The 25,795-nt window shown below is 36.1% G+C and overlaps 1 protein-coding gene across 1 annotated transcript in view; it reads left to right on the forward strand.

The window, feature by feature from the left end:
* The window catches only part of TBC1D5 (TBC1 domain family member 5), a 322,079-nt gene that overhangs the window by 158,336 nt on the left and 137,948 nt on the right, over positions 1–25,795 (forward strand). Inside the window, exons 5-8 of the mRNA XM_026103718.2 lie at positions 15,510–15,618; positions 17,460–17,549; positions 17,660–17,731; positions 20,469–20,536. Of these exons, the coding sequence (XP_025959503.1) occupies positions 15,510–15,618; positions 17,460–17,549; positions 17,660–17,731; positions 20,469–20,536 (339 nt within the window). The remainder of the gene's footprint in view (positions 1–15,509; positions 15,619–17,459; positions 17,550–17,659; positions 17,732–20,468; positions 20,537–25,795) is intronic.

Raw genomic sequence — 25,795 nt, forward strand, 5'->3', positions numbered from 1 at the left:
TGCCTTTTGTGTTACTGAAAACTCAGGCAATAGACAGAGTTATCAGAGTATAGTTTCGTGTTTCAGTCAATAAAATATAGTCTCTGCCACAATTGCTAAATGTTTGTCCCTAAGACTAAACTAGGTTAGATTTGTGCCAACTAGAATGACTACATCTGATTTTGATGCTTGAGTATGCTAAAATAAAATCAAGCTTACCACCAGATCATTTAGGATTCCTATAGCACACTAAGGAAGATGCTTCTATTTAATTTTTTTGTTCACAGTCTCCTGTAGTGTATGCTTAAGAGGTGAGACCAGGCAGGCAGGAGGAACCTGCCCACTTGCCCTGCCCTGGTTGCAGCTGGGGGAGCGGGGAACATCTGCTCCTTCCTGGCGTGGGGAGCTGTGCTACGCAGCTGGAGGAGGCAGGGAGGGATGCAGCAAGCAGAGACCCCCCCCCTTGCAGAGCAGAGACTGAGAGATTGATGAGAAGTACAGGGAGCAAAAAGCCAGGTCCTGAAGGTGTTGAGAAGAAAGACTTTTCATAAGGACCCAGAGGGGAGAGCAGAGTCTGTTGCAATTCAAACACCCAGAGAAAGCTTCTGGACTGAGAGCAAGACTGGAACAGAGGGCAGGTCCCCAGGAACACAGTGGGCCAGGGGAGCTTTCATTTACAGACCCTTTCAATTTGCTGTATTCTAAAAAGCTTCGTGTTCTAATTTATGTTCTGATAAAACCTAGTTTGTGATGATACCCTTTGAGTGTAGTTAGGATGCTTGCTTTGAGAAAAATGTGTTAGTAGGTCTGTTTCAGCGTTCTGCGTGACTCAATTTCCTGTTACATTTGTGTTCTCTAATGCATAAAAAAAAATATTTTTAAATAGCCCAGTAAATTTATAACAAAAGCAGCAGCTAACTACTTGTATTAAATGAAGGGCTCAAAAATATCACCCCAAATAATCTTTATGCTTTTCAGGTGAGAAATTTATGTAAATACACAGACCGTGAAGCAGTCTCTGAAAAATCAGCAAAATAGAATTTAGTCGGATTAGCAAAGGGAAGGAGTTGAGGGCTCTTCTCTGCCATTAATTCCAGGACATTTATATCTGAAAGTTACTAACTCAAGAGCGCTGGCTGATTGTACCTGCCAAAGTAAAGCTCGAAGAAGAAGCCAGCTTCAGTGAGGCTCTGGTTCTGTGAGAGCGTAAGCTGTGGTGCTGAGCTCCTGCCCTTTCTCCGCACCCTCCTCTTTACTCATGCACTGGCACTCATCTGTTAGCGAACCAGCCCAGGGGGGCTGAACTAGCCCAACCTGCCCATTTTTGGTAGAGTGAGTTTTCTGATGATTTAGTTCATTGTATCAACCTTCCCAAGGCTGGTGAGGTGCAGATGAGTATTGGTGCCAGTGCAAGGAAAGGGACTAAAACATGCAGCTAGGAGTACGTGGGAGGATGGATTGTGGCATCACTTACTTAACTCAATCTCAACTGTGGTGGATCTTCATCCATCAGTCTAGTGCAGCCTGTTATTCATGGACAGAGGATGTGGAGCATGAAACACTATCTGTGCGGGATTATAGTGACTGATCAGACTTATGAGACCAAAACAGTGGACCATGCCACGTCTGCTTCAGTCAAATGGCTAATAGGAGATTATTGTAATGCTGGAGAACTCAGCGTTTAACACTGTGACCTATCAACCTCAGGGGTCAGAAGACACTTGCTAGGTGTTATGAATGTATTTTGTCAGTACTTGTGGAATATTACCCCTTGTTGCTAGAAATTTATGTAGTTAGAAAAGTTCCTGTAGTTCCCTAGGCTTATTCCAATGTGCCAAACCATCTTTAATGCTCCACAGTTAAGTAGAAGACAAAGTTGGCCTTTGTATCTCTATATTCCCTAGTCCAAAGTGCATATAATAAATAGGATGTTAGCTACCACTTCAACAGAATAATAATCATATTCTGTCAGAGAGGATTACAGCACAATGTACAAAACTGAAGTTAAGTTATATTTTAAAATCAGTCCCATGTCCCTATTGCACTGCCAGAGTATTAAATTATTGGTATAATTAGTGGCAAGATGATAAAGCAAGAGAGTACAGTATATATATATAAAAAAAAAAAACTCTGGCTTTCAATAGTTGGCAAGCTAACACTGTTATTAAGTAATATTACAGTATTTAAGGTGTGAAATGAATATTTTCTGCTCGGTGGCAAGTAACTCCTATCATATAATGAGATTGGCTGTAAATTTGCTAGTTGGGTTGAATATTGTGTTGATAGTTACGGTTCTGTGCTGCATGTTATGTAAAAATGAACAGCTAATACCATATGAAAGACTAAAAATGATTCTTAAACTACCTTGAAAGATAACAATGGTAAATTTGTGTAATTTATTTAAGGACTCATTGGAGATTTTGACTTATTTTAGGATACTTCCAATTAATATTATTTCAGTAAATTAGTAATTTGATAAATGTGATGATAGTCTTTTTTATCCAATGTGTTTCAGTCTACTGCATTTAAAAAAAGGCCTTGGTATTAGATTCTTGCCCTAAAAGAGGCCATGCCATCTTTGGATCACAGTAGGTGTCATGCTTGCAGAAGGCTAATATATGCAAAATCCTACTGAAAGTTTTCACTGAAAGAAGAGCTGTTTTATGTTTTATTAGTCTCTTTATGATTTATTTAGGAGAAAAGGCAACTGCAAATGTTTAAAAACACTTGATTGTGCATGCTTTTTGCTATTAAAGTGCTCCTAATAGCGTATTGTTTTACCACGATAAAAAACATGGCAGTGGGGCAAATTTACTTGATTCCATTTTTTTTTTAAATTTTAAAAGACAAGTTATACTGTTTAGTATAAGAAGTCAGGTATGTGTGTGTATTATTAAAGAAATACGATATCATTATCCTTTGATATATCGATAATGCTGTAGTATTATTCATATGTAATTTTTTTAATGTGATAGTATGATCTTAGAGTTTGTGGATCTTGCTTGGGTTTGTCATGGCACAGATTTAATGCTGCTTATGTTCAGATTGTGAGCATTTCACTTTAGGTCATAAAGTTTATAAGTAATGTAAATGATAAACACATGTGACTGGCACATATTTCTAAATATTCTGTAAGTTTGTGACTTTAGGTATATAAGTTCCTCTCAGGTCACAGAGAATTTTCTGGTTGGTCTTCAGGTTCTGAGGAAAGTCTTTGTGTGCTTGAGAAAAGCTTTACTAATAAGATATTATGAAAATTCTTTCCTAGTACCATGTCATCAAAGTTTGAAGTTCACTATTACGAAAATTTGAACAAGGGATTAGACATACACTTTCGTCTTTAAAACAAAAGAAACCTGGGGAAAATGTTTGAGCTTCACTCTACTGTGGTGTTTTACTGCCGTGGTTGAAGCCTTTTCTGGGTGTGCAAATTGGCCAGACTTGGCCAAAAGGAAAAGGAAAAAAAGTGCAAGTTCCAGTTTCAGTATCTGCAATGCAGTACCACTGGAAAGCAGAAATACTGTCTTTCTCTTGCCTTCCCAAGGGCAGCTGACCTTCTCCTCGCCAAAGAGGTGAACCCCTTGCCAGCACATATGACTACAGACTATTACATTAATCTGTTTAGCCTCAGTACCAGCTGCTTGCATGTTTTTAATTATCTTATTAGATGGTGTAACAGTGACCTATGAAATAAAATGAAGGTGAGTATTTTTTAACTTTATTTTACAGGCTATTTTTCTAAATATATTTTAATGACCTAATTATGACTTTTAGGGAGAGCCATTGATGCGGGCATTCAATTTGGCTGATAGAATCTAACATCTCAAGGACACTTATTTTCTTCGAAGGTGGATTCATACATTAATATTGTTTCTAATAAATATATAGCCTAAAAAAGCTCACTTTTCATACTTGTAGGGTTAACTGACTTTATGATTTAGAGACCCATGACCACTATGCTGGATAATTTCTTAATACATCTCTGCATTTGTACCTAATTTTATTTTCTGCCCCGTGTACCATGATGGATGAAGCCCTTTCCAGCAGGACTTAAACTCCATGACAGGTGGTGTTTGCTCAAAGTTCTAGCATAGGTAGACACTGCATATTCCTCTTTGGCTATTATTTCAAATAGACAGCAGCTCTGGCTCTGGTATATGAAAGACTTTTGTACTCTGTTTTCTTTCCGTGACTTCTTACATGCTCTGTTTACCAGATGTTTTCTTTCTGATTGCAAAAAGGCAATGTAGTCCTGCCGGCTGAGGCACGTTTCTTGTGTGCTAGCCAACAACTGCAGGGCTGGTACTGAGCATACAGAAGAAAGACGGCAAGGGGTGCAAGCTGTTCCTCTCTGTTTCTACCCCGTTCAAAAGGTGGGTTGTGAAACTAGTTTGATTCTCATGTTTGACCTATGGCTTTTCTAGGCAACTGTGCCAGAAATGGATAGATAGCCTTTATCCTTATCTATTAAACATAGTGTTGTCTAATAAGATGTAGGCGATTTGAATACTCCCACCTTGTAGAAATCTCTTGTCTTAATCTGATGGGAAGCAACCCTTTCCCCAATACACAAACCTATTTAGTCTTCTGCAACATAGGCAGGTAGTGTCTCTTTAGTGTGTTTTACTTTTAAGATAAAAGTTTTACTTTTATCCTCTGTACAAGGATAACCTTTTTTTTTGCAATTTTTTTCCACTACGTGTCCACACATAACCAGCAGCCATAAAGAAAAGGAGTGTTTCTATTGGATTTTTCACATATTTTTAGTTACAAAAATGTTGGAAGGCCAAGCAGTGAAGTGGCACTGCATTCCCATTGTGTAAGGAGAATTCTCAGAGCTTGCATCCTTCCATGAAGAGGCAGGAAAATTCATGCTTGTTTTGCCGTACCTACCACCATTTGTTAGATGGCTTCCTGGCTGATGCCATTTCCTTGCGAAGAGGCCTTTCAGTACAAGTTCATTTTGTCTGTAGAACCTTTAAACTCTCTCCTGAAGTTTCTGATCCTTCTGAACCATTACACTTACTTGCTTACAGACTTTCTGTGTGCCAGCACTCTCATTTTCTCCCTATTTGTGAAGAAGTTGGCAATTGCATGTTGCAGAGCTTGTTTTCCAGCAGGGGTAAGTGACTTATATATTAAAAACACACACACACACACACACACACCCCTCCAAAAGCATTTTTGTGCAAATCCAAGGAGATCCAGTGAAAACATTCTGACATCTAGACCTTTGAAGATTTCAGTTTTTCTCTGAATTCTTTTAAAATTATTTTCCTTTCTTACCCTGTTTGAGGGCTCTTATAGGATCTCCAGATCCGTCTTGTCAGACTTCCTTTCTTGACTTTCTTCCACAGCTGATCCATTCTCCAGTCTTTGCCTGTTGCCCTAAGGAATGTGCTAGGGACAGGATAAACTCCAAGAAAAAAATGTTTTCACTGAGGAGCTGAAACCTCATGTGCCATATACTTTTTCTAAGAGCCAAACATTTCAGCAGATATGCATGTGGATGTTTTAAGCTTTTTGTGTGAAAATTATGTTACTTAGAGGCAGAAAAGGTAGTACAGGCTTTCTTTCTATTTGTGCACACTGTGAATCCTTAGAAAATAGCAGAGGACAGATTCACTTAAAGCCTGAGATGCTCTCAACAGAGCATCAGAAAGGAAGGATTAAATACCAACATTTTCTTTTTTCGTAGAATGGTTCTTAATAGATTGGTACCAAAAAGGAAGAACTTAGCACATGAAGAGAGGCAGTGAAAGGTAGAATGGTCGTGCCTTTTCAACATCCATGAAAAGAAACTGAAAAATTTGCTAGTTTTGTTCTGTCATACATAAAAATTAACACGCGTACCAGTGACACAGCATTTAGCTGATCTTATATTTTCCCTCACTGATATTTTAAATGTTTTTCATTAAGGGTTTCTTTGACTACTGTATCTTAAAAGATCAGCTGGAACTGATTTGTCTTTGAAGCACCAGTTCAGTTCATCAAATGAATACTGGAAACCACTGATGTCCAGAGCAAAATTAATAATAAAGCTGGTTTGGATAAGGATACTTGGGTTAGACTTTAGGGCGACTGTAACATAATAAACCATTTTAATTGATAACTACAGAGCCCATCTTAGGAAATCAGGATTTAGTCAGTTTTTCTGTAGTAATAAAAGCACTACTACTGTTTTTTTGTACTGTTTTTCTTATCCAAAGGGAAAACTTTGATGCAGTGTTCCAGGGTGGAGCAGAGACCTTTGTTCTGAAAGGGATGAAGCTCAAGATAGAAGCGTGATGCGCATTTTCATACAAAACCGGTAGCAATATATATTGATTTAAATCAGAAAAAAGTATTTCAGACAATCAGTTTAAAAGAAAGGCATAGCCCAGGAAATAATACTGTTTGGGTTCATATAGTGCATTTACATTGTTTGGAAATAGTATGACCTGCAAATGTTAACTTTATATAAAAGTATCAGCTTTTTGCAGCTGGATACACAGGTCGGGTGTAGCTGCAGATGACTAATACAATAAACTGTGAAGTTGTTTTTCAGTAATCAAAGGGAAGAACAATTTTTTCAATTGAAAAAATATGTTTGATTTGTTGATCTACTGTGTCATTTACAGTAAGCACTGTGGTTAAATGTACTTTATTTTAGAACAAAACATTTAACTTTCAATAAAATATTACTAAACCCTAGTATTATTTAAAACCACAAAAATGAAATTAGTTTGTTCTGAAATCAGAAGGAGGCACCTGTGGCAGGAGGAGAAGAAATAAGGTGCATATGAGTGAAAAACATTACTTTCTAAGCAAAATTCAGCTGTATGCCTTTGATAAAGTGCAAAAACTGTGAATGAACAGGACAGCATAGCATCTGAAGTCAGAAATGTCAGTTTGCACAATTTTTTGTTGCTTTTTAATTTTTTAAAGGAGGATCCTCCTTTCTGGTAAACACGATTAGTCCTTTAGGAAATTTTACAGAGAAGAAACACAACAGCGTTTATACTGTGTTTTTCATTTTGGCCCACCAGACCTTTCGCAGACGCTTCCTTCTAACACAACATCTGGAAATAGTTCTTTTTTAATTACTAAAAAGAGTACTTAAAGATTTGAAGTATTTATTGAAAGTTCCGAAGCTCAGCGGGTCTAAGTAATGCGATGAACTTCAGCATTGCAGACCCTTCAAAACTCAACACTCTCATCATCTTTGCACCAACATGACTAACACTGATGGGTAAATGACACTATTTTTCTTCGGGTTGAGGTGCACATTTCAAGATCCTAATCACACTGGTGTTCACTTGTAGTCCATAAGATGTGTAGTGATGTAAAAGCAAGAACATCTGCCACAGAGCCAGGAGTTCGCTTTCTGGTTGAGCTTAGCTGCAAGAGAACCTGGAGGTGACCAGCTCTTTGCTCAGTACTAGCTCTGTGTGGTCTGCATGGTTTTAAATGGAAGAGTTCTGCACTAACCTGTGTAACAGACATCCTGAAGGTTAGATAACTAGATTTTCCTACAAGCACTGCTCAAAGCACATCTGATCAGTGATTTCATTTTGTTTTTTAAACACAAAAAACAAGACATAGAACTCTGTGTGAAGCTTAAATACAAGAGGTGCAGGGTTGAGGAATTACAGGTTTTAATCCAAAGAAGTTTGAAGACAAAAGCTTTGCAAAAGTAATGTACAATCTAAATCAGTCCAAAGAGCTAAGACTTGTTCTTGGTAAGAATAGAAGAATATGTGGGGCTTAACCAAGGGAATAAAACCAAGTCAGTCTAACATTAAAATTATATGATGAAATCACTTACTCATTTTTGTATGTTGTTGCTTGCAAAATGGATGGATTTACAGAGCTAAGACATTTGAAATAATGTCTTTTGGCAGAATTAGCAATACTAGCTAAATAGTGAGTGTGTTACCTTGCACATGATAAGATCATGAGCGTTTTGAAATTGGGTGTATATTTTTAAATATTGTGATCACTATGCTAGTTCTAGCCAGCTGTAGCTAGTCAGGTGCGAGTAAACAGAAGCATTTTAGTGTTTGGGGGCATCTTCCTGGAAAACAGTATTTCCACCTGTTGCATCTGTTTTTTAGTTTGATGATTTGTAGAGATGTAACTTTAAACTTTTGTTATTTACTACAGGAAGCTCCAGCTTTTCTCTTTCTTAATGAATGTATGTCTGTGTTTATATAGAAAACCTACATGTATGTGAACACATCAACACAGTTCATAGAGATCTGGCTAGCTGTGGGAATGAATTTACAGAAGGGAAAAGCAGCAAATCTAATGCTCATTTCATGATTAGGTAGCTCACCCTCAGCAATGTCTATCTCTCCATTTAATACAGAGGGAAATTAGCCACCTAGCTTAAACTAGGTTCCTAGCGTTTAAAGGACAGGCCTTAGGTGAGATGATATGGGCTACCTTGCTCAGATTAGTAAAGGGAAATCTATTCAGGAGAACCAGAAAGTAAAAAATCTTCTGTGTGTATATACAAATGATTTCAAAGGTGTTTGGAGAATTTAGTCCAGAAAGCCTTGAATCTGTAACTTGTGAGTCAATTACAATAAAAATCAAAAAAAGAATAGTAATAAAAATGCAGTGCAGTTTGTATAAATGAAAATAATATCTGATTTTTCTTTCAAAGTTCTCTAAGTATGTGCATGAAGCAGAGAGTAGAGGAGAACAAGTTAATGTAATTTAGACTTTCAGATCGCTTTAAGAAGAATTCTCACCAGATGCTTCTACAGAAGCTAAACAGTTGAAGGGTTAGAAGTGAAGTATTGTCCCGATTCAAAACCTGGCTCACTGACTAAGAGTGATCAAAATTAAATGGTCAGTTTTGACTATAGGGAAAGGTATCTCAAGGTCCTATGCCAGATCCAATCCTAATCTGAGAGATGCAATATATGCCTGCAGAAAGTTCCTCTGCTAGTACAGCCTTAAATCAGTTCCATGGGCTGTACCACGCTTAAACTGATAGCTTAAATAACTTAAATAGCTAATCACCTGAAATTTTTGCTGAAATATTTATATTAAGAAAGTGATTTTACTTTACTTCACAGAAACTTTACTTCACAGAAATCAGCCAATATTAAATGAGACCTGAACTGTTCAGAAAATCTAGCCTTTGAATTTTGAGCCTCCCAGCAGTGCAGCCATACATATTCACAGTTGTATGGCTGTTAACTCTGCCTCTTATCCTGAGGCAGGAGTTTGGGATGCAACAGAAAAGAATACATACATTTTCCAAGCAGTTTGAAAACTCTTCACATGAAGGCTGTGTCAAGTGGATTTTCAGGAGATCAAATAAAAAATTGGTATATTTCAGAAATGTTTTTCTTTTAAAAACTTACTGCTTATTACTTTATACCACCTTTCAATTGCTTTTTTCACCTATTTTGGAGAATAAACCATTTTTATTACATTGCTGGCTGTTGCTTCACCTTTTTCTAAAATGTTCACTTTATGGTATAATAACTAATGCAAACTATGCATGTTCCTTTGATATATTGCTGTACGTTTGAAAAGAACTATTGCATCGGCTTAAGTGCAGATACTACATTCGGTTAGTTGAATGTCCCTATCCATGAAGACCTCCTATTGCAAAATATATGATATCATCATCAGAGAATTTGTTTTCTTTCTAACAGTCTGCTCGATAGCCTGTTGCTTCACTGGGTGCCTCTGGGGAGCTGAGTTTGGGTCTCAAACTTTTAGAACACATTTTGAATATTAACACAAATTGTTTACAAATGTGAAATTGACTTTTTGGGAACATGCACACCATTTTATTCTAGATAATTTTGCCAATATTAGCAGCACTGCTCAAGAGTTTTCTTTGGATCTCTATGAGACTATCCATTTTATCCTTGAATATTGGTCTAGAGGGTGAAATAAGCTTGAGATTTAGATTGCAGTCTAGAATATGTATGCAAATGTTCACACCTTTCAATAGTATTGCAGTACTTTTTCATGGTCTCAAAATATTCTGTTATCTGAATGTTGTTGTAAATATTAAACCGATCTTGTTTCATCATGGATGTGAAAGTGAGATTTCAAAACTTGGCGTGAAATACTTTGCAAATACATTAGACAAAGAACTACATACAGTTTCTAATGGTCTTTTAGATACTGGTTTCTGCGTTACCTGTTGTTTCAATTAAAAGTGAAGTAGTTGTAGATGATAATATTTACCTGATTGGTCTTAGCCTTTGCAGTCTCTGTACTGATTCTTTTCCCTTTTCCAATGAGACATAGATTTTCAGTTGCCTTGGTATTCCTAATTTACTCAATTTATGTTTCTGTGGGTTTTAATGTCTTCCATGTAATATGACATTTTCTGAACAGTGTAGTATAGAAATGCTGCTTCTGCTAGCTTTAGACTCCAGAAAGACATGCATTTGTGTAAATCAGCAAGTTTATCCTGTAATTCAGTAAGTACGGTAGTTAACTGGTGTTGATTAGCAGAATGTCAGTGCCATACTGCTCTTCTTCTTTTGTATTTCTTCCTTTTTCTGAATATAATGATTATTTATTTGTAATAAGTGTAGATGGGCCAAGGTTGCATTCTGTGCTTGATGCATTGGTTTTGCCACTGTGCTGTAGATCCAGAGTTAGCGACAGACCTAGGAGCTGATATCAATATTGGCTGTCAACTGAAGAAAGTCTTTGTTACCTCTCCCCCAAATTACAGCAGCTCAACCTCTGCCTCCGTAAAACTCCAGGAACTACTATTTGAATTCCAGGATTACTTTCCGGGCCTCTCGTTACACTATTGGCATCATTCATTCTTAGAATGATTTAAGAAAAAATATACGTGGTCTTCGAGAGCTTATAGTGGCTCATTCCTCTGTAGTTCTGAAATAGTGTCCCTCTAGTGACTTTTAATAAGATACTAGACCTCAGGGTTTTAACCTTTTCAAAAATGGTACTTTAACACATGATATTTTGCCTAGATACTGTAGTGTAAAATCCTGCTTGTTTTGCTCCCTTCCTTACAGTGTCTAAGCAGGGAGAGATGTTCGTTTTTCACCCCTTCAGCAGTCCAGCTGACCTCAACTCAAGGAAGTTTCATACTGGTTGCTTTGTCTACCCTTGCATCTCAACCAAGTGTACAAATATGGAAAGCTATTTATAAAAAAGAGAGTTTTCCAGTTAGTTTTCTACATCAGATTGTAGTAATAACATGGACCATTAAGTGGGATTAGAGATTACTGTGAAAATGGCTGGATGGTTTTGATTGCTATTGTAAAGAATATCTCCACCTTTACCAGGGGTTTCCACATATTCTTTTACCAAGCACTACAGATCTGTCCAGGGCTAATGCTGCATTTGCAAAACACAGTTCTGCAAGTGCTGTTTAGAGGGGACTCTGAAACTCGCCTCTTGATAAATACTGCTTTGTTTGTGAACCATCCATGATGTAACATAGACAAGCATTCATACATAAAAACTGCAGGTTTTAGAGATATGATGTTCATATGCATATTTGCCTACTTTTTTCTCTGAAGTCCTGTTATGCTCTGATGTTGCAAGAAAATTGTGGAGCAGCAAATGCATGCTGTTGTTCGTATGCCTTCACTGTAGAGCATGTTTGAGAGCTCGGAGAACAGCTATTTTTGCACCATACAAATTTTCCTAAGAGAAGAAGTATTTATGCTGAAGTGCTTGAATATGTGTATTGAACAACAATGGATTTCTAAAGGAAATACCACTTGAAGAGAGAAATCTCAACCATCAAACAGGATGTGATCATAGAATCACAGTATAGCTGAGGTTGGAGGGGACCTCTGGTCACAGATCCATTTGTTCTCTGTCACCCTCTAAATGACATCCTGCTCATGAGGTAAACTAATCTCTACTCGTGACCCAGGACTGCTAATTCTCAAGAAGAAAATGTTTTTGTGGCAAACTGTCCAAGGAGCAAACTTTTGCTGAATCAATCACTGAGATTATTTGAAACCCCTCTTCATCTAAATTAGACCAGATGAGCAAAATAGTGCAGACAAGGTAGTATTAGATAATTCTACTTTGTCATAGAGCCTATAGCTTTAAACAAAAACTTTTTTCAGATGTGGAAATGTGGCAAGTACCCTTGAGTTTTATTGAGAATTTTAGGAGAGATTTTGGAAATAACTTGAAATTTGTTTTAAAAAAAGAGAGAGAAATAAAGAAAAAGAAAAATACCTGATTTTGATAATTGTTTTAGCAACTATTATACCCCCAGAACATCTCCTGTTTGAATGAAAGGAAAGAATATATATAAATATATATATGTATATACTTACATATATTCATATATAGTTTACTGACAGTTTGGCCTGATATTTGATAAACAAGTATGTGTTATTAGAGCAGACCCCAGTATAAAATTCTTTTGCAGACAGATCCAGACTCTTGTAGTTATTATATAAATACATGTTTCAAAAGATGGAGGGGAAGATAACTATGTGAGGTGATAACTATGAAAAAACCTTGGTGACAAAGTCTGCTTCTATCACCCACAACCTTAATCCATTCCATTGATTTGCCTGCTTTTTCATTAGTACATATTAAGCACTTTTCCCACTTCTAAGTAGTGCAATTCATGCCAGCAAGTATTTTATATTGGACCTTTACAGCATAGATACAATTGAAGGTGAAGCAAGAAATGTGAAATTAAGTTTCTAAAAGTAACATTGTTACTTTTTTCTCATGTAGAACTTATATTATTAAAGTTTTACAATGTGAAACATAGTACATTAGGTTGCATATTTAAACAAATAGGAATATAAAATGAAAAATGTGTACAAGCTAGCCAGAAAACATTAAGATTTGCAATTGCTTTTATTTTAATTGTACAACCTGAAGGTTGTATTAACACATGATTATGCATTTAATTTTCTAGTTTGATTAAAAACAATTGCATGTGTTTATTCATAGTTTAAGTGGTTCCAGTTGGCTCTTGAAGTCTTTCACTTCAGTGAAGCAAATGGGTTGTGATAGACTTGAGCTCCAATCTTTATTGCTCATTTCACTTTGACCGATGAATTTTCTGCAAGCCAGGCTCATAGATACCAGTTTACAGAGTGAGTCTGTATCCTTCTAGAAATTGTCATTTTAGAAATGAAAGCTAAGTATCATCTTGTTGATATTATACAGTGCTACCATTATTGAAAACAGTCTCTAAAATTGTGACTTTAGTTTATTAACCTTTGTTCAGAATATTTGAGAAATGAATTAGTGCAGTTTAGAAATGATTTTAGATACCATTTATCTCTGCTAAAACTACAGCAGATTCAAACTTGGGTTTATACAGAAGTCTTTTTACAGTTGCTTGTAAATTTTTTGTTTTAGTTATCCCAGCAGCCAAGCGGGGATGCGGGGGAGATATGATCTTGCCAAATTTCAGTTTGGGCTGTTTTAAATGTAATTTTGTTCACAACGTGTTTGAAATTGCATCACAAATTTTAAAAAGCATAGTATCCACACCCATACAATTTAAGAAGTGTTGAAATTACTTTCTTACAGTGTAGCAAGCACTCCTGGCAGTTGGTGGAAAAGAATAACCTAAGGATGTTTTCCCCTCTGTTCTTTCTATTCACAGTTACACTGGTTTAAACCTTTTCCTAATTCAGCTGATATACCAATATTTTCAAAGAAATTCTGGGAATGTTACCCACTTTGAAAACAGTGTAAGGAGCTTCTGCATCTGACCTCCTGTGTGCACAGGGGATGTGAGCCAGTGAAATGGCGAGATGATCTTTCCGACTTACAAAACAGGGGCATGGCAGGAACAAAGGAACTTGCCCCACACCACTGGAGTTACTTGCTCCTATTTTGGTCCCATGGTAATACTGGCAGTTTGCAAAAGCTGAAAGCAACCCTAACCCCTCACACTAACACTGCTTTGGTTGCCTTTGTTCTTACCAGAGTACATTTGCTTGTCAATGCAATTAATAATCAAGGCCCAGAGGTTAACATCCCTTTTTTCAGAAAATGATCCTAGCTGGAAGGTGATGCATTCACGAGCAGAGTGCTTCCTAGCCTTATTGTGGGTCGTGGGTTCACTCCTGTCCCAGAGGAACAGGAGCATGATTTCCTGGCTTGCCTAGTCCATCCCCAATGGTTCCCAGCAACTGTAGCATATAACCCTTTTCTGAAACAGAACCAGTTCCATCTAAAAAACAAGTTTGTTTAAAAAAAAGAAAAAAGCCCTTTTAACTCCTCTTAGAAGATTGGCAACCTGCATATACTTAGGGCAGTTTGTAAAAACAGAGTTTGTTTGGTATTTCGGTGTAACCCACTCTGTGACCCTCCTTAGCTAAGAAACTGTGGTGAGACCTTACCCTGAAGTCACAATAGCAGTTTCCCTCTTCCTGCTTTCATTTGGTCTCCCAGGGAGAAGTAATAGTCTCCCATGTAACAGTCGGAAAAGGAGATTTTCACCTCAAGGACATACACTGAAAATAAATCTGAGACACATTTCCTTGCACATAACCCAGCTCTTTATCTGGACACCACCATTTGGATTTCAGAGTGGTTTCTAGAAAGTCTGTGGGTGAGTCTTTGGCTGCTTTGGTCAGACCATCATTATACTGTTATTGAGATATTGTTCTTGTTATTGCTTATACTGCTTGATATTGATATTGCTTATACTGTTCTTGAGATTCATTTCAGTTGAAGGTGCAGGAAATAGAGGTTTAATTCTTTTATTCAAACTCGGTAGATGGTTTGGGACAATTAATTTCCAATTGTTTCCCAGTAGAGCAGATTTACTTGTATATTAATGAGGCACAGGTGTTAGGCCCCTGGTGCCTGCATGCCTGGGAGGCATATTTAGGTTGTTTATCTAGTCAGCCATAGGTACTGCAAGGTACTCAAGCTTGCCTTTAACAGTTTATACAGTGAGGCTTTTTAATTTTTTGATGTTTTTTTAAATTTGCTAGCACCTGTTAAAATTTTAAAACTGATCATGTAGAAAGAAGTAGGAGTGATTTCAGTAGTAAATAGCACTAAATGTTAAAGAAAGTCTTCTTCGATTATGCTTAACTGCCCAGCTTGACATTAAGAAGAAAAGAAGGTTCATTTAAGCAAATAAGTCATGTGAGGCACTAATACAGTCAACAAATAAGTCATGTGAGGCACTAATACAGTCAACAGTATACTTTTCTGTTGCATATTTTTGGAATAGGTACTTCTTTGTCTACAGCTGAAACATGAATGTGCTTATATTAATATTCATTTTTCTTGTTTATTCACTGAACTGCAGTACCAACATTTAAGAGGAAATGGAATAGCCTCCATAGACATTATGAATTTCAGTAGCTGGCATAATTATAGCGATCTACATATTCATTAAATCCAAAGAAGAAATGTGTCCAAAAAGACAGCCATGCGTTTAGAAATGGTACACAACTAAATATATACGTTTAAAAAAAAGTTCCTTTCCTCTGCTTATCCACAGCATGTAGTGTCATATAGTCCTTAAATCAGCTGAGGCTTTTTTTTGTTTAAATGTTTGTTCCTTTTGCTTTTGCACGCAGTAAAGAATGGGAAGAACTATTTGTAAACAACAATTACTTGGCAACTATACGGCTGAAGGGGATTAATGGGCAGCTGAGAAGCAGCAGGTTCCGTAGTGTTTGCTGGAAGGTAAGAAGAGAAAATATTTATTTACAGTTTGTGGTTGCAATATATCAACACATTACCTGATGCGCTGGAAGATTATTGATGCAAAGAATCATGAATTTTCCGAGAGACTTCATCCCAATGTTTTCCTACTCATTTTTGTAATTCATAGGACATTTGCTAATCATATTGAGTTGCCTTAAAGCTGAATGGCTGGTTTTAGCAAAAGATTCCTAGGAAAGAATATCTTTGTGTTGGGTAGTATGAATAAAATCGAGTGCAACACAGCCACATCTCCTGTTGGTGTTGGTGCATTGAGGTCACGCACTGGAAATAAAAAGGGAAGTTTGTCTTACGATTTGTATTTTGTGGAACTTGGGACTCCTTTAAAACTAGTGTGCCGCTTCTGTTAGCGGCTTTTCCAGAGCAGTGAGAAAATGAAGACTAATCCCTCTTTTAATGACTGGACAGAGAAAGAAACCAGATCTCCCAGTCTTAAAACACGATGGGCCCTCGGAGGTTTCTGTTGCAGGAAGGAAGAGAGGAAGAAAGCAAAATAATACCGAGACGCTGTATAACGTCGTAAAGAACTTTGTTGCATTGGCATCAGGTGTTCTGCTCTTCATTAACTTTGATAGTAGGGAACATCTTATCTTCCCAATTGAAGTTGCTATATGTGAATATTGGCAATTTAAATTACCTCACATGGAAATTCTCAAGCTTGACATTAGCACAAAGACCTATAGAAAGTGAATCAAATACACTCCATATATGAAAGAAACAAATTTGAAAAGCTGAATGTGTGTGGCGTTGAACACATTCAAAGTTAAAGAAAAAATTGTCTTCAGGAGGCCAGATTAATATATGCCACAAACATTATTTTGCCAGTCTGTTCCTTCCTGAGTCCCTTAAATAAGAGGCCTAAGATCACATCCAAAAACGTGAACTAACAGAAGCATTGAGTCCCTCACTGCCCAGCAATTAAATAAAGCAGTGTTTTTATTCTAGAATCGAGGCTAGTTTTATTTGCAATGTCCCAATCTGGATTAGAGCTCTGTTTTAGAGTGCCTATTTTTAAAAAGTTGTCAATGTTTTCATTAAGTTCTGAAATAATTAAGTATTTTATTGAATTTGGGAATGCTTTTTGTTTGGCAATGTTTACTATTTCATAACTCTTTATAATATGTAAATAAAAAGATGTATTTAAAAAGCAAGAAAATACAGTGTATTTTTTCTGTATCTTGTATGCAGTTAAATAGTCTTCTCTCATAGGTGTCTGTTTCTGACCCTGCTTAAGCAGAAATGTGAAAGAACTGAGATTTACATTTTCTCAAGGACTTTTTGGAAAATTGAATCTCTTAACTGTCTCACAGAACTCCAGAACATGTTTCTTTTTATAGAACAAGGTTTTCCTCATCCACATTTCTTAGGTAATCTCTGAGTGGTTAGTTTCTGCTCTGCATTCATATCTGTTTTTAGGCATATTGCATCAGCTGATCAGTGTTATGGAAACAATTCCAAGTTTTGCATATTTTAATTTAATTTCTTCCTTACATTTTGTCTCTGCTTTGGAGATCTGAGTTAGTTTTACTGGATTTGTAACAGTTTACAAAGCTCAAGTTTGTGCCTTTGGTAGTTTTTAATGCTTTATCTTGCACTGTAGAACTGTAATGGTTTCTAGCTTCTTACTTATTGATTGGAAAGTCCTAATGCTGGGACCATTTTGTAGGTCATTGCTTCCTTCTCCTCGGTTATAGAATACTTGCTCCTCCATTCTGAGATAGTTTATGCTGTCTAGTAGGATTTGTGTGAAAAGCTATATTAAATTGATTAAACTTAACTGCTTTATTTTGTTTTGTTAATAGTTGTTTCTAGAGGTTCTACCCCAAGACAGAAGTCAATGGATTAAAAACACATCAGAATTAAGAACATCTTACAACAAGATCAAAGAAATTGTAAGTTGGTACAAAACAAGGTCTCTACTCTCATAGCTGGATGTAGGTATAATACTTACAGTATAAAGAAAGAAGATCTGAAACAGAAATGTTGTTATCTTTTTACCCAGCATATTACAAACCCACGGAAAGCAGGACAGCAAGATCTGATCATCAACAATCCACTGTCTCAGGATGAGGGGGTAAGTCGACCCTGACTTTTATCAACATCTGCGTTACTAGAATTATCATCATCATCATGTTGACAAAAGTGAGTTCTTGCTGAAGAAGACAAAACAGTAGATACTAAAATCTCACTCCCATATTTCCAAACTGTCTTGTGTTAACAAGCAGCTCACAAGCTCTGTTGGGCAACCAGAAATGCTCATTTCTAGCTTAATATTCTGTTTTTTTCAATGCTTATAGCAGGGAATGCCATGATGAACAAGAAATCCATGCTGGAACATCATTCCAGTTTTACAGAATGTCCTTGCTTTGACTGATCTTCTCATTTAGTGCTGTGTGTTTTTGTTTTATACGCGCAATGGCTCTAACTGAAGGAATGTTTAAACAGTCAGTACGAAATGGAATACTGTTTAGCCTAGGAAGTTTTCCTCTAGCAAAAAAGAGATTTGTTGCGCATCTGAGTAGTATACAAGTTGAGTGAATGTGGAAAGTACCAGGCTACAAGATAATCATTTCCTCCAGGTTTTTAATTCTTTTGCTTTAAACATTTGTTAAAAGACCCTCAAGTATCCAACAGTTATCAGAGAGCAATCAGTGGAAAAGGACAGATCCAGATTTTCAAGAAATACTGAAAATGTGGCAGAAGTATTGTATCTGATTGTCACTAAGTGCTGAGCATCTAGCTGTCACTGAAATTAGTAGGAGCTCCACATGGCTCAGTATTTTGGCACTTTGATTAGGACTTAGGTATAGATTTTGGAGCTTAATTTAGGCAACTCTTTTGAGAGGGAGAGAGAGAGAGAGACACTGTTGTTTGTACTGCATTTTACTTATACTGGAATAGATCTTAAGTATGTTATAGCACACATTTTTAAGCTCTTCTGCTAATTATCATTTTGCTCTCGTTTTACCGTTTGAGAAAATTCATTTTCCATACTTTTAAAATAACTTACAACATGAACATATCTTGTTTGATTCAGTTCAAGAGATTTACACTGAAAGAGACTTTCACAATTACATGGCAGAGTAGTATTACTTGTGCTTCCATTTTGTTCATAAATTGAAGCTAATAATTGGTTTGTGTTTATTATAGTAGTCTGCTTCATGTTTAATATAGAAGGAGAGTTGTTTGAATGGCTCTGCTTGTAGAAACCTGAAAGTATTGATCCCAGGCACATTTGTGACTCTGCAACTAGTATAACTGCATACCGTCAAACCATTGCTGCATCCAGCTGTACAGAAAGTTGTCTCAAATGCAGAAGATTGAAGTTTTTTCTGCTGTAGTCTGTGATTGTACACAATGATACAACCTTATTTCTGCCTATGATGTCTTCACAAGGTAGAGGCTAAAGGTTGGAATGTCAGAGTATGTGGCAGTGAATTAACCTATAAAACACAGCCAGAGGCCAAATCGGGCATAGGAGTGAAGAGCTAAGTGCCTTTGAGCCTCTGCAATGATTTAATGTTTTGCCCTTTTGCAGTGTCCTGGGTTTTGCTTCCCTTTTGGCAATTAAGAGTCTTGTCTTCTTGGTCCTTCACTGTGAGGGACTAGTTGTGGGGGTGTAGCTTTCAAAATGTGATATAGATGCATTAAGAGAGTCTGTAAGGTAAGACACAATGTATCTTAAATAAGATTAAAAGTTATTAGTTTTCAGTGAGACATTGGCAAGGTTTTATATAAGCCATCATGCATAAACCACCATGATAATGAATTGTTTACAAGGAAGCAAGAGATTTTGGAAGTATTGTAGCCACTCTCTTTATGTGGTATTTCATTCTCTGCTGCTGCTATCCAAAATGCTAACCTAAATGAAAAGACTGCTAAGGATTATATTCCTTCTGTATTTCGATCAATATTGCCAAGCTACTATCCCTTTACTGCAAAGAATAAGCTTTACTTTACACTAAGGTTTCCTTAACATTACCCTAATGTGATGGCACAGACTGGAACATTTAAATAACATTTGCTGACTTTATTCAGATTGGGTTCTGCGAAATGGTGGTAAACAAGGCATGTTAGCAAAAGAAAGAGAATGGAAATGGGCATAAGCACAGATATAGAAGCAGCTAAATCTACTTTGAACTCTGTTATTTAATATTTTATGTTGATAATGAACTTTAAATCCTCTGGTTTTCTACATAAGAACCTTTTATAATGACTGATCTTGATTTGCACTGTGTATTCGTACTATTAGAGTGGTGTCATTTTCACAATTGGTATTTAATCATCACACATTCCATACTTGAGTTTGCCTCCACTAAGACAAACTTGCTTACTTGCACGCAGTTCGTTATCATGAAAATTGTAGCCCCTTCTAAATAGAGCCCATACACGTTTACAGGAGACCTGTAGTACAGTGCAGTTATACAGACCTTTTTCAGTGTGTGAACTACTGAAATTTTTTCAGTTGAGGTGTTGGTCCGTGTAAGTTTGAATTTACTCTGCCTCACTAAATATTGTCATAGGTCTCTCACAAGTAACCCACAGACCTGCAGCCATCCACTGAGTGAACGGAGTGAGCATGGAACCAGGATCCAGGAACTTGAATGTTTTTATCTCTGATCTAAACTGACTTTCTAGGATACTTAAGCTTAGTTACCAATATTCTTTTTCACCCATAAAATATTGATCTATCCACCAGGGATGTTGTGGATTAATTAGTTAATATTTGTATAGTACTTTCCTGATATAGTATATAAGCCTTAAGTATTACTGCAAGTCTCTGTTTCATACAATTATTTTCCTTATTTCAGAGTCTTTGGAATAAATTTTTCCAGGATAAAGAGCTTCGAGCAATGATTGAACAAGATGTGACAAGAACGTATGTAGACCTTTCTAAAGAAATTTCCATATATAAATTTTGATCCTGCATTTTTATGTGGTGTATACTATATTCTGTTTTGTTGACTTAGGTTAATGTAAATGTCAGGATTGCTGAACATGAATGTGTAGAAACCTGCATTTAATGTATAGAAAGACAGCTTTCTTGGAGAGAAAAAGTGGAAAATTGCATTAAACATTAAATCCCAGAAATTTATTGGTATCATTGGAGAAAAGCTCTTTTAAATTAAAATATTAGGAAATGTATTACCATATGAAAGTTAAAAGAGTTTTCCATATGAAGCAAAGAGAAAGCAAGAGAAACCAGAAGAGAAACTATCATAGTAAAAGATTGAACAGATGAGTTTCTGTAATTCTTTACACTTTTTCAATCAATAATAAAAAAGCAGTGTTTAATTAGTGAGGGAAATGTCATTCATCTAGAGAAGTTAAGCACTTCTGTTTTTATTTATCACTTTTCTAATGTTGTTCGTCACATATGCCTTTTAAAATTTGTCCTAATATTGCTGTGACTATCCTTTCATCTTCTTGGCCCTTAGGTCATTCCTGTTTAGGAACTTGTCTGAGTTAGAACACTCAGTTCCTGAAAATATTTCTTTTCAGAGTTGAAGCATTGACTGTGATATGTGTAAATCTAATTAAATTCAATTATAGTTCTGCTAATGTGACATTTTACTGTATTGCAATTTTTTTTTCTTGTAACTTGCAAAAAGTGGTGATAGTCATAGATTTTAAAAATCCCAAGCTCACACATTTTCATTTGCAGTAACAAAGTCAGGCAGAAGAAATCATTGCTCTCTGGTTTTGGAATATTTTATGTGTCTGTCCCTAGACCCATTCTTGAATGCATTTTTGCAATGAGATGTGTAATTAAAATCTGAGTATGCTTTCATGTGCATTCTCACAGATGGTACTTTTTGTTTGAAAAAGGGAACAGTTCAGGATGGTCTAAGATTAAAATATATACATATCTAAACTATAATTGGAGAATGAAAATTGGTATAGAAGTTATGTTGGATGTAAGACTATTTAAAAAAAAAATGAAGTCCAGGCTCTCACTCCAGCAGAGTGAGTAGTGTTCAGTTATGTCAGTGATAGCGGCTAAAGAAATTTCCGTTTATGTATTTATACAAAATGTTATGTAGTTTAGACAATAGCAGGATACATCATGTGTCATCAGTATCAAAATAAGTCAGACAATGAAAAAGCAAAATTTATCAGAGTAGCATGAATTTATTTCATTTCACAAACTGTATGCATTTATGTATACACTTGTTGCTTGCTTAATCATAAAACATAGCATGCATTTTATATATATATGTATCTGTTTGCAAATTAGCATTAGTGTAAGAAGCAGTAAGTTCTGCATTCCTTGGCTTTGGAATATAAGTATCTTGTCTTTAATGTTGTCTTTTCCATTTCCATTGTTTAAATAAATTCCTAGAGTTACAATTTAAAGATTTGTCATTAACTTATAATGTGTTATATTAAAGTTTAAAATCTTTAAAATGCTTGAGTATGTTCAATTATCATCATCATCATCATCATCATCTTGTTTCTTACTTAAAGAATATTTTTATACCCTCTGTCCCTGGGTTAAATACTCCATCATCCGACAGCCTAAAGTAAATAATGTGCTATAGAGTGCTGCTAACTGCACACAGAGTATCAGACCACACAGAGTCCAGTCTAAGAAACCAGTAAAAAAAAAAAAAAATACTTTCTAGTGTCTTTATTAGGATTCTCTAAAGTGTAGTAATAGTAGATGGGAAAAAGCAGGTAGAAATGTGATTTTTAAATTAATGGTGTTTTAAATGGTTCTAAATTTCAAAATTCCATTATCTAACGGGTACTGCGAGAAAGTTGAACCAACACGTTTGTTACTGCTGTAATGAACTGAAACCTATTGTCTGTTAAGCTAGATTATAATGGCAACTTCATATCTAAAAAAGGATCAGAAGAGCATGCTTGTTACTTCAGTTTTGATGCATTGTTTTGTGAAATAAGATATTTTAAGTAAGACATTACATAGGATTGTCATAATGTTGTCATGGCTTCATAAGGTTTTGATACAATATGCCTTTGTACTTAATATTGAAAATATTCAGGAGCAACTTTAAGATCATTTCACAAATGCTTATCTCACCTAATTTCAGATTTCTACAGTATAGATGCTGATAACTGGGCTAATCATCCTTTATAGTCTTTATTCCTGAAGAATTCTAGTACACATATCATCTCTTCCTAAAGTAAATGTCTAATATAGGTCAGATGAATTACACTATAGAGGAGTATGTTTTTCTCCAATAATTATAAAAGGATTCTAGCTCACCTGTATCTAACTATACTGCAGTCATGTAAAGTTAGATGAGGGTAATCGCACCCATAATGTCTAAATACAATTTTTCTAGTAAAATCTTTTGCCTGCTGCATAATAAGAATTTCCACTACTTACAAGCAAAGTAGGAAAGGGTTTTGTTAAGTTAATCCTTACGACAGATTAACACTTCTAATTAATAACCTGTCTCTTTTTTTACTGGATGGTAGTTGAGAGGTTGAAAATGGATTTTCCTTCAGCCATCTAGAAACATCCATTTTTGAGTTGGAACCAAATATAGTCTGTTTCTATCTCAAATGAGAGGCTTCTCAAAAATCAGAATGGGAGGAAGGGTATTATTATGAAAGTAAAAGTCTTACTTCAATTATAGATAGCTGTACCAAACAAGTTATGGCTGCATTCTAGCACTGTACTAAGAAAGGAACTTCTGTATCAACTAGCAATGTAGTAACTTGTTGTAGACCTAAGAACACAATGATTAATTACTGTCTTTCAAAAGATGTACCAAGGAACAATGCTGATTATTTTCTAATGATTAAAAAGGCAGATGATAAAGAAGAATCTTTAAAAGTTTTCTGCTGGAATGGAGATCAGCAGATTTGCAGATGCAAGAGCATCTAGCTACCTAGTCAAATCAAAATACCAGTCTATTTGTGGCATCATGTTTTAAAGTTGGGATTGTAAATGGCCAGATTTGATCGTCCTCTTTTTCTTCCCAGTAACTTCAGACATCAAAGCACTTACGGGTTCCCAGTAGACTAACTTGGAGGCAAGGGTGGTCTTTCGTGGCAGTGTATGTGTATTCGTCTAGCGAGCTTCTGTTTCAGGAGGAACAATGACACTGTAGGAAAGTGGAAGACATGAAGATGAGGAGTAGTGGTTGCTGCTGTTTCAAACTCTGTCTCCCAAATAACAAAAAAAAGACAAAAGGAGTGGAGGAACCATTAGGTATCTATGTCCGTCTTCCTAATGGAAGATTAGGAAGACATAGAAAGAAAGAGCAGTCTGCAGAGTAAGAACACAAGAGACAAAATCCAGTTTCTGAGCAAGAGAAGAGACTGCCAGAAGGCAGAGCTACCTTTATGCACCAGGTCATTACCTTAAAAGCAAAAGCGAGCAGCAGTTTCTTTCTGAAGATAGCTTTCCCCAGTCTTGGTGCTAAAGTATAACCCAGCTGAGTAGCAGGGCTGGGGAATGGAGGGGGTGGAATCTGTTCATGGAGAAAAGAAAAGGCAGGTCACACTGCGGCGGTGGTTAAGAGTTTCCTTTGAGTCTGCTACCAAATATATTTTTAAAAAGTGTCTGTGGGTCCTTTTCTTTGATTGCCTTTTGTGTCAAAGTTTGACTTTTAGTGGTGTAGGGGCCACTAAAAGGCCTAAATTAATGTTTTAAAAAATGATGATTAATTCATGCTTATCTTCGCTTTCAGAAAGCAGGGACTTGAATGCACTTTTGTTTGATTATAGTAGTTGTGGTAAAACATTCTAGTAAAATTCCCATTTCCTTATGCAGTCTTTCTCCAAGATGTAATTAAATGTAATATCCAAGTATTCTTGAAAAGTATTTTTACCTTGCCTGATTTGAGGGTAGTGTATTTCTAAAACAGTGCTTTAATCGTAAAATGACATTTTTCATAAAAATCCTTCCAGAACTGATAGTTCCCTCATGGTCTCTTGTATTTACATTTACTATAATTAATACTTCAGTCAGCTTATTCATGAGTTCATTATTATCCTTCCTGTCACAATCTCTGGTATTACGAGATCCTCACAGATACTCTGTGTATTTTTGAGTTTTCTTTGTTAGTCTTCTTTTCCTAAACTTCATAGGGCAGGCCTGAATAACAGTCCTTCAGAAATAATCTCTTCAAACTCCTAAATTATGTCGATTGCCATCTGCTGTAATGCACCTTTCTGGTCTCAGCTGTGTCCTTCCTTTACAGTAATATGATTACTACAAGCGCATACAAGTTTTGGTCTACCATTACCCCATCAGGTGCCAGGAAAATGTTGCATTCTTCCTCCCAAAACCTTTCTCAGTACTTTAATTTTATTCTGTTTAAGCCATAGTGTCTTTTCTGCCTTGGCTCTTGAATAATGTCTTTCATCCAAGGATTTCAAAGCACATTTCTAGCTTACCTGTCGTTACCTCTGTGCAGTGAGTGCACTATTAGTTTTATCTCAAGCTATTGATCATATTTTCTTACATTGTTTCTCCATGACAGGCTTTACAAAGCCTTGAGATAACTGAAGTTTAGCATTGTAACTTCCAGACTTTGGAAGCAGGTGAGACAAAATTTGCTTTAAGAAAGCTTAGCTGTAATCCATATGACTTCATTTTAATGCCGACATTGCTATACCCTTGATTTTAGCAAACTAGCCTGAGGCATACGGTTGTTGTCTTCCCAAGTGTTCTCCTGTTTCACTTTGTCCAACCTTACTTTTTCCTTTCTTTTTGGAGCTACACCTTTCTAGTTATTTCTTTTTCTTTGTTATTGTTCCACATACTTGGATGTGCTTCTGGATGGTTACATTTTAAATATTTCTTACCATCTAGTTAAGCCTTTGATAAGCACGAAAACACTTTTGTTTGTGTACTTAAACATTAAAGTACATCTATAACCAGTTTATTTCCTACTTTCTAACAGTCAAGGAGCAGGACGCATAGGTGAAAGTTACATCAGAATAGTTACATATTCGTAATATTTACATTTTCCTGAATTACATGCAGATAACAGGATTTTCCCAGAAGGTTTTTCCCCTTTTTCTCACACTAATTCCATTTCATTCTATTTCACTTACTGGATATTTACTCTGCGAATGTCTCAAATGATTTCTTAATTTTCAGTTTTATTTGGGACAGCCACTAATGGTAGTGAAATACCTAACTATCTTAGCAAAA

The sequence above is a fragment of the Dromaius novaehollandiae genome, chromosome 2, assembly GCF_036370855.1.
Source record: "Dromaius novaehollandiae isolate bDroNov1 chromosome 2, bDroNov1.hap1, whole genome shotgun sequence".
Classification (NCBI taxonomy): Eukaryota; Metazoa; Chordata; class Aves; order Casuariiformes; family Dromaiidae; genus Dromaius; species Dromaius novaehollandiae.